The 9,665-nt window shown below is 43.1% G+C and overlaps 1 protein-coding gene across 1 annotated transcript in view; it reads right to left on the bottom strand.

The window, feature by feature from the left end:
• EAPP (E2F associated phosphoprotein) overlaps positions 1 to 9,665 on the bottom strand; it is a 33,551-nt gene that overhangs the window by 5,900 nt on the left and 17,986 nt on the right. The window contains exon 5 of the mRNA XM_008069204.2: positions 5,281 to 5,394. Within this exon, the coding sequence (XP_008067395.1) occupies positions 5,281 to 5,394 (114 nt within the window). The remainder of the gene's footprint in view (positions 1 to 5,280; positions 5,395 to 9,665) is intronic.

Below are 9,665 nucleotides of genomic sequence, written 5' to 3'. Positions count from 1 at the left end.
AGTTGGAGTCTCACTCTGTCGCCCAGACTGGAGTGCAGTGGCCGCTCCTGGCCATCGCAGCCTCGACCTGCTGGGCTCCAACGATCCTTCCGCCTCAGCCTTCCGAGTAGTCAGAATTACAGGCGCACGCTACCACGCCCGGCTAATTTTTTGATTTTATTGTAGAGATGGGGTCTCGCCTGCCCAGGCGGGTCTCGAACCTGTGGGCTCAGGCAATCCACTCACCTCAGCCTCCCAAAGGCGCGGGATTACAGGCTGAGCCACTGAGCCCAGCCTCTTTTTATTTTTTTAGAGACAGGGTCTCACTGTCGCCCTGGCTGGAATGCAATGGTACAGTCTTGGCTCCTTGCATTTAAGCCATCAAGCACTCCATAAGTCTCCACTCCCTAGCTTAAGGGATCCTCCTGACTCATCTTCCCAATTAGCTGGGACAATAGGCATGCAGTACCATTCTCAGCTAATTTTTTTTTTTTTGGTAGAAATGGCATCTTGCTATGGTGCCCAGGCTAACCTTGAACTCCTGGCCTCAAACTATTCTCTCATCTCAGCCTCAAAAAGCACTAGAATTATAAGCATCATGCATGGCTAATTTTATTTATTTACTTTTTGAGTGGGAGTCTCACTCCATCGCCCACGTTGGAGTACAGCGGCATGCTCATGGCCACTCCAGCATCAACCCTTTGGGCTCAGGTGACCCTTCTGCCTCAGTCTTCCAAGGAGCTGGAACTACAGGGGTATACTACCATGCCCAGTTAATTTTTTTATCTTATTGTAGAGATGAGGTCTTGCCAAGTTGCCCAGGCTGATCTCAAAACTGTGGGCTCAGGCAGTCCTCTCACCTCAGCCTCCCAAAGTGCTGGGATTACAGGCTTGAGCCACCATGCCCGGCGGCTAATTTTTTTTTTTTTTTTTTTTGAGTTGGAGTCTCACTTTGTCGCCCAAGCTAGAGAGCAGTGGCATGCTCATGGCCAGTGCAGCCTTGACCTACTGGGCTCAGGTGATCCTTCTGGAACTACAGGCACCCACTACTATGCCTGGCTAATTTCTTGATTTATTGCAGAGATGAGGTCTCACCAAGTTACCCAGGCTGGTATCAAACACACAGGCTCAGGCAATCTTCTCACCTCGGCCTCCCAAAGTGCTGGGATTATAATAGGCATGAGCCACTGTGCCCAGGCATGCCAGTTAATTTTTAAATAATTTTTTTTGGTCAAGACAAGACCTTGCTATGTTGCCCAGACTGGTCTCTAACTCCTCCCACCTCAGCCTCTCAAAGTGATAGGATTACAGGAATGAATCACTGTGCCCATCCTTTTTTTTTCAATATATATTTTTTGTGTGTTTGGGGGTTTTTTTCTTTGTTCTGAGTTGGTGTCTCACTCCGTCTCCCAGGCTGGAGTGCAGTGGCACACTCACGGCCACCCCAGTGTCGACCTGCTGGGCCCCAGCAATCCTTCTGCCTCAGTCTTCCAAGTAGCCGGAACTACAGGCGCGTGCTACCATGCCCAGCTAATTTTTTATTTATTATAGAGATGAGGTTTCGCCAAGTTGCCCAGGCTAGTCTTGAACCCACAGGCTTAGGCAATCCATTTGCCTCAGTCTCCCAAAGTGCTGGGATTACAGGCTGAGCCACCGAGCCCAGTCTTTTTCTTTATTTTAAAGAAGTGGGAACGAACAAGAATAGCCAGAACAATCCTCAGCAAAAAAAAAAAAAAAAAAACAAAGCAGGCGGTATCACATTACCAGACTTCAAACTTTACTATAAAGCTACAATCATCAAAACAGCTTGGTACTGGTATAGGAACAGGCATACAGATCAGTGGAATAGAATTGAGATTCCAGACACGAAACCTCAATTTCTCAACCAACTAATCTTCAACAAAGCCTCCACCACCTACCACTGGGGAGAGGAGAACCTATCCAGTAAATGGTGCTGGAAAAACTGGCTAACCACATGCAAAAGATTGAAACAGGACCCCTATCTATCCCCATACACAAAAATTAACTCCAAATGGATCAGAGACTTAAATGTAAAACCTCAAACCATAAGAAACTTAGAAAAGGAAGGACATACCCTCATGGAAATTGGAACTGGCATCCAATTCCTGAACAAAATCCAAAACCCACAGGCCATAAGAGAGAAGATAAACAAGTGGGACCTCATTAAACTAACACGCTTCTGCAAAGCCAAAGAAACCATCAAGAGAGCAGAGAGACAGCCTACAGACTGGGAAAAAGTATATTTGCCAACTCCAGGTCTGACAAAGGCTTAACATCTTGGATCTACAAGGAACTCAAACGTGCTGTAAAGAAAAAAACAAACAATCCCATTATAAAATGGGCAAAAGATATGAACAGATACTTCACAAAGGAAGACATCCGAGCAGCCAACAGACACATGAAGAAATGCTCAACTTCACTAATCATCAGGGAGATGCAAATCAAAACCACACTGAGATACCACCTAACTCCAGTCAGAATGGCAATTATCAATAACTCAAAAAATAACAGTTGCTGGAGGGGGTGTGGTGAAAAGCGAACACTTCTACACTATTAGTGGGAGTGCAAACTGGTGCAACCTCTGTGGAAAGCAGTGTGGCGATTCCTAAAAGCTCTAAGTATCAACCTTCCATATGACCCTGCAATCTCCCTACTAGGAATATACCCTGAAGAACTCAAATCACTCTATAAAAAAGATACCTGCACACAAATTTTTATCACAGCATTGTTCACAATAGCAAGAACCTGGAACCAACCATGCTGTCCATCAAAAGAGGACTGGATTTAAAAAATGTGGTACATATATACGATGGAATACTATGCAGTCATAAAAAAGAACAAAATCAAGAATTTTGCAGCAACCTGGATGGATGGAACTTGAGTCTATAATACTGAGTGACCTCTCATAGAAACAAAGACCTGAGTATCACATGTTCTCACTCATATAGTGGACCTTGATCATCCAATGTAATACCATAAGAAAATGACTGACAGTGGTGGGAACCTATGAGGCGGGAGAAGGGAGATGGGATTAATGGTAGTAAACATCTGTCAGGGGATGGGGAGACACCTCTTATCAACAAGGGTGCCTGAACAAAGCATATTTGTATACCTAACTCTTAACTGTACCCCACAATGTCATAATAAAAAATATTGATTATTAAAAAAAAAAAAAAAAAAAAGAAGTCGGGTACAATTCAGGGTTAGGTATACAAATGTTCATTATGCAGGTATCCTGGTTGATGAGGTGTGCTCCTACCTCTCTAATTTAAATTTATTTGTTAAATGTTTCTGATACATTTCTGAACGGCTGGCCGGACTCGGTGGTTCAGCCTATAATCCCAGCACTTTGGGAGGCCAAGGCAAGTAGACTGCCTGAGTCTGCAGGTTCGAGGCCAGCCTGGACAACTTGAAATAAAAATAAAATTTTATTAAATTACAAATATAAAATAAATAATAAAATTTATTAAAATTTTAATAAAAACAAATAATTTCTGAACTGCCTTTCTGTGTTGTCCTGAGATTTCTTAAAACTGCTATTTTGAATTATTGGTCACAGAGTTCACACATCACAGTCTTGCTGGGGCCAGTCACTGGTTCCTTGTTTTGTCTAGAGAGGTCACAGTTCCATTTGCTGATGCTTCTTGTGGATGTACATTTATGTCTTTGCATTGAAGGGTTAGTTGTTTATTCTAGTCTTCTCTGTGTGACTTGTTTTGGTTTTCACTAGGTATGTTTACTTAAAAATTCTTGGTAATTTGCAATTTGCCTGTTGATATACTTTTCTTTCTTTCCTTTCCCTTCTTTCTTCCTTTTTTCCTTCTGTCCTTATTTCCCTTCCTTTAGTTCTTTTCTTCCTTCTTTCTGCTAGGTCACTGCCTCCTTCTCAGCACTCAATGGAGCTTTAGCCATGGCTTGCCTCAATTTCTAGGAAACAGCGTGCTGAATGGGGGAGGTCCCATAGGGGATATCCCAGCAGTGAAGGAAGGTTGGCTATGGGTTCATGCTCAGGAGACCTATGGAACAAACCTATAGCGTGGTACTGCTGAATAGCCACTCTGATTTGGCATCTCCCTTGACTGAGTTACAGAGCAGAATTTCCAGAGCTGGGGATGGTAGTCTTACCTCTCTGCTTCTTGTCTCTGGCTGTCCTCTGGGATATTTCTCCCTGCAGGCACTCCTAAGGCTTCACATGGGTTGAAGCAAGGACAGGTCTCCTGCCAGGGAACTCAAGATGGTAGGAAAGGTTGTCTATCTTGAGTTTACTTTTTCCAGTATAGAAACCACAAGTTGGCTGGGCTTGGTGACTCAGCCTATAATCCCAGCGCTTTGGGAGGCCGAGGCGAGAGGACTGCCTAAAGCCCAGGGTTCGAGACCAGCCTGGGCAACTTGGCGAGACCTTGTCTCTACAATAAATCAAAAAATAAGCTGGGCGTGGTAGTGTGTGCCTGTAGTTCCAGCTACTTGAAAGGCTGAGGTGGAGGATTGCCTAGGCCCAGCAGGTCAAGGCTGCAGTGGTTGTGAGCAAGCCACTGCACTTCAGCCTGGATGACAGAGTGAGACTCCAACTCAAAACTAAAAAAAAAGAAAACAAAAACAATAACAACAAAAATAACCACAAGTTTGGGGAAATTTTTGTATTTACTCATGCTAGGCAGACTAGGGGAAGGGGTGTTGTGGATATGGAAGTCCAGTTCTCTTCCTGTCTGCCTGTAGTATTTTCACTTGTCTGTGACCCTGGAAACTGTTTCCTCCTTATATTTGAGATCTGGGATATTGGTGGTAATAATCTCAGTGCTATATATTTGGTTTCGGTTTTCTGTTGTGAGAAGTAAAGCCAGCTTGCTTCTATACTGTCAGCTTGGACTGAAAAGCTACTTTTAATTAAACTATATCTAACCAAAATTATCTGTATAAAGATTAGTCATTAGCATCAAGGATATAAGTATAGAATCTTATCAGAAATCCTATGTACCTCAAAAGTCTTTCTTTTTTATTTTTAATTTATTTTTAATTTTTAAAATATTTTTAGAGACAGGGTCTCACTCTGTCACACAGGTTGGAGTGCAATGGTATGATAATAGCTCACTGTAGCCTCAAACTCCTGGTCTCAAGCGATCTTCCTGCCTCAGCCTTCTGAGTAACTGGGACTATAGGCACACATCACCACGCCCAGCTCAAAAGTCTATTTCTGATCTAACCAATGGATCATGAAGTTATTTTTTGTTCTGTGCATGTGTGTATATGTTTGTGTGTGGGTATACACCCTTCATTCATTACCTCTGGCAGTCAAGGCACAATGTGGTCATGCAAGCAGGGCAATTCAAGACAGCATCACTGTTTGGAACCGGTTGTTGTCGTTGATGTGGCCTCTGTAGTCCCAAACCATGATAACTAGAGCAAAAGAAGAAAATGGGGAGAAACACATATTAAAGCCAGATCTTCATTTTTAATGTCACTCTCCAATAAAAGGAACCCGTACTCCTCAGAGAAATGACTGATTCTAGGAATGGGAAAACTAGATGAACCTGGAACATCTTGTACTACCAGAAAGTAAAAAAGTGCTCAAGAAAATGAAAACAAAGCCGGGCTCGGTGGCTCAGTCTGTAATCCCGCGCCTTTGGGAGGCCGAGGTGAGTGGATTGCCTGAGCCCACGGGTTCGAGACCCACCTGGGCAGCGAGACCTCATCTCTACAATAAATCAAAAAATCAGCCGGGCGTGGTAGCGCATGCCTGTAATTCCGGCTACTTGGAAGGCTGAGGCGGAAGGATCGCCAGAGCCCAGCAGGCGACCGAGTGAGACTCCAACTCAAAAAAAAGAAAAAAAGAAAATGAAAACAAACAATGAGGGAGGTGTGTCAAAGGGACTGTTTTCAGCCAGCTGCAAGAGCTCCCAATGGCCAAAGCTGAAAAAAAATAAAGTAGTATTGGATTATAACCCAAAGTATAAAATAAACACCTATGAGTCTTTGCTAATATAAATAACTGAATAGCTGGATGCGGTGGCTCTTGCCTGTAATCCCAGCACTTTGGGAGGCTGAAGTGAGAGGACTGCCTGAGCCCAGGAGTTTGAGACCAGCCTAGGCAACTTGACGAGACCTTGTCTCTATCATAAATCAAAAAATGTATAGCTGTGTGTGGTGGCACGCACCTGTGGCTCCGGCTACTTGGAAGGCTGAGAATGGAAGGATCACCTGAGCTCAGCAGGTCAAGGCTGTGGTGGTCATGAGCATGCCACTGCACTCCAGCCTGGGCAACAGAGTGAGACTCTGACTTTATATAAATAAATACATACATACATACATACATAAATACATAACTGAATAAATAAGTGAGGGAGAATAGACAAATATCCCATACAGAAGAATTCCAAATAATTTTTGAAGATATTCTTCCCTTCAGGTGGTGGAGTATAACTCCCCACTCTTTAAGTCTGAACTGAACAAAGTGACTTCCTTCCAAAGAGTATAATATGGCAAGGAGTGAAAAGAGTAATTTTACAGATCAAGTGATCAAGGTCAACCTCAAAGACAAAACTCATACTGGTAGCATTGTACCCTTGATATAATGTGATAAAAATGCTTTCTATTTCTGTGTTCTTCCTTCTGAAATCCCAACCTAATTATGAGAAAAGAAGTCAGACAAATTCCAACAGAGTGGCCTCCTAAAATATACTGATTAGTGCTCCTGAAAGCATTTAACGGCACTGAAAACAAGAAAAATCTGAGAAACTGACACAGTTGAGAAGAGCCTAAGGAGACATGACAACTACACGTAGTATGGGATCCGACATGGGATCCTCAAACAGAAAACAGACATTACATAAAAACCAAGGAAATCTGAAGAAACTATGAACTTTGGTTAATGATAATTTATAATATTGATTCATCAATTGTGACAAGTGTACCATGCTAATGTAAGATGATAATAACAGGAGAAACCATGTATATGCTGGAGTGGAAAGATGGTATATAGGAATTCTTTGTATTATGGGTAGTATTTCTGTAAACGTAAAACTGTACCAAAAGAGGCTTTGAATTTAAAGACACAATAGGCCGGCTCAGTGGCTCAGCCTATAATCTCAGCACTTGGGGAGGCCAAGGCAAGTGGACTGCCTGAGCCCGCGGGTTTGAGATCAGCCCAGGCAGCTTGGTGAGACCTTGTCTCTACAATAAATAAAAAAATTAGCCGGGTGTGGTAGCGTGCGCCTGTAGTTCTGGCTACTTGGAAGGCAGAGGTGGAAGGATTGCCAGAGCACAACAGGTCAATGCTGAAGTGGCCATAAGTGTGCCACTGCACTCCAGCCTGGGTGACAGAGTGAGACTCCAACTCAAAAAAAAAAAGACACGGTTAAGCTACATTTGAGGAAAAAAAAAAAAAGGCACCTAACTTCTAAGTGTGTAAGGATTTTTGTCTGCTATGTCTATCTGGCATATAGTAAATACTCAGTAAATATTTGCTGACTGAAAGAATAAAGCATGAATCCACTTATGAAGGCACTAAAGTATAAAAGTATATATATTTAAAGGCTTATAGTAAACTTTTGAAAATACTAAACAACAAAAGACAAATCACTTGCTATTACTTCCTAAATTCTTGTATCACGTGTTCTCACTCATATAGTGGACCTTGAACATCTATCGTAATACTGTAAGAAATGGATTGACAGTGGTGGGAAACTATGGGGGGGAGGGGAAGGGAGGTGGGATTAACAGTAGTCAATATCTGTCTGGGGACAGGGAGACACCCCTTATCAACAAGGGTGCCTGAACGAAGCATATTTGTATACCTAACCCTTAACTGTACCCCACAATATTAAAATAAAAAATATTGATTAAAAAAAAATGTTTGTAGGGAAAAACAGTGAAAACGTGTGGTACATATTTTACATTTATTAGATACCTCCAGTGCTTAGCAAATTTCAAAACAAAACCACAACAGTCAGGCCCAGTGGTGCATACCTGTAGTCCCAGCATAGGAGGCTCACTTGAGCCTAGGAGATAAAGCCTGCAGTGAGCTGTAATTGCACCACTACACTCCAGCCTTTGTGACAAAATGAGATGTTTCTTTAAGAAAAAAAGTAGAAACAACACAAACATCCTTCAATGGATGAACAGATAAATAATTGTGATATATGCCACAATGCAGGTGGACCTCAAAAGCATTACACTCACTGAAAGAAGCCAGATACAAAAGGTCACATACTGTTTGACATCCCAATTATATGAAACATCTAGAATAACTAAACCACAGAGACAGAACAGATCAGTGGTTGCCAAGGGCTGGGAGCAGGAGGAGGAAAACGACTTATCAATACATGGTTTCCTTTGGAGATGATGAAAATGGTGGTAGCTGCACAACACTGTGAATGTCAATTTTAAGGTGGATAATTTTTACTATGTGAGTTTTACCTCAATTATTAAAAATCAAGTTTGTGTGCTCTCTTCAGTAGCACATATACTAAAATTGGAACAATACAGAGATGATTAGCACGGCCCCTGCACAAGGATGACAACGCAAACTGTCATCTTTGCGTGTTTTTGAAATGCAAAGATACTTTTTTTTTTTTGAGTCAGAGTCTCACTCCGTCACCCAGGCTGGAGTGTAATGGCACACTCACAGCCATCCCAGCGTTGAACTGCTGGGCTCCAGCAATCCTTCCACCTCAGCCTTTCAAGTAGCTGGAACTACAGGTGCCTGCTGCTGCACCCAGCTAATTTTTTATTTATTTATTGTAGAGATAGGGTCTCACCAAGTTGCCTGGGCTGGTCTCGAATCCACAGGCTCAGGTAATCTACTTGCCTTGGCCTCCCAAAGTGCTGGGATTACAGGCTGAGCCACTGAGCCCACAAAGATTCTTTTAATGCTATTAAGAATTTGTTTTGATAATTGATTGACACAAGTATATTATTTGTACTAAGATGTAACTTAATAAAAAAAAAAATCAGGCCAGGCTCAGTGGCTCAGCCTGTAATGCCAACACTTTGGGAGGCCGAGGCGAGTGGATTGCCTGAGTCCGCGGGGCTTGAGACCCACCTGGGCAACTCAGCGAGACCTCATCTCTACAATAAATCAAAAACTAGCCAGGCGAGGTGGCATGCGTCTGTAGTCCCAGCTACTTGGAAGGCTGAGGTGGAAGGACCGCCGCCAGAGCCCAGCAGGTTGAGGCTGTGGTAGCCGAGAGCATGCCACTGCACTCTAGTCTGGGCAACAGAGTGAGACTCCAACTCAAAAAAAAATAAAATAAAATTTATGGCAGGGCACAGTGGCCTATAATCCTAACACTTTGAGAGGTCAAAATAAGAAGATCACTTGTACCTAGCAGTTAGGGGTTACAGTGACCTATGACTGTACTACTACACTCCAGCCTTGATGACAGAGTGAGACCATGTCTCTTAAAAAAAAAAATCTCCCGCACTTTGGGAGGCTGAGGTGAGTGGATTGCCTGAGCCCGCGGGTTCGAGACCCGCCTGGGCAACTTGGTAAGACTTCATCTCTACAGTAAATCAAAAAAATTAGCCAGGCATGGCAGTGCACGCCTGTAGTTCCAGCTACTTGGAAGGCTGAGGTGGAAGGATTGCTGGAGCTCACCAGGTTGAGGCTGTGGTGGCCGGGAGTGTGCTACTGCACTCCAGTCTGGGCGACAGAGTGTGACTCCAATTCA

This window comes from Carlito syrichta, unplaced genomic scaffold (assembly GCF_000164805.1).
Source record: "Carlito syrichta isolate Samal-C Ts95f unplaced genomic scaffold, Tarsius_syrichta-2.0.1 Scaffold311854, whole genome shotgun sequence".
In the NCBI taxonomy this organism is placed as follows: domain Eukaryota; kingdom Metazoa; phylum Chordata; class Mammalia; order Primates; family Tarsiidae; genus Carlito; species Carlito syrichta.
Note: the sequence above shows the minus strand (reverse complement) of the source record. Positions and strands in the feature narration are given on the sequence as shown.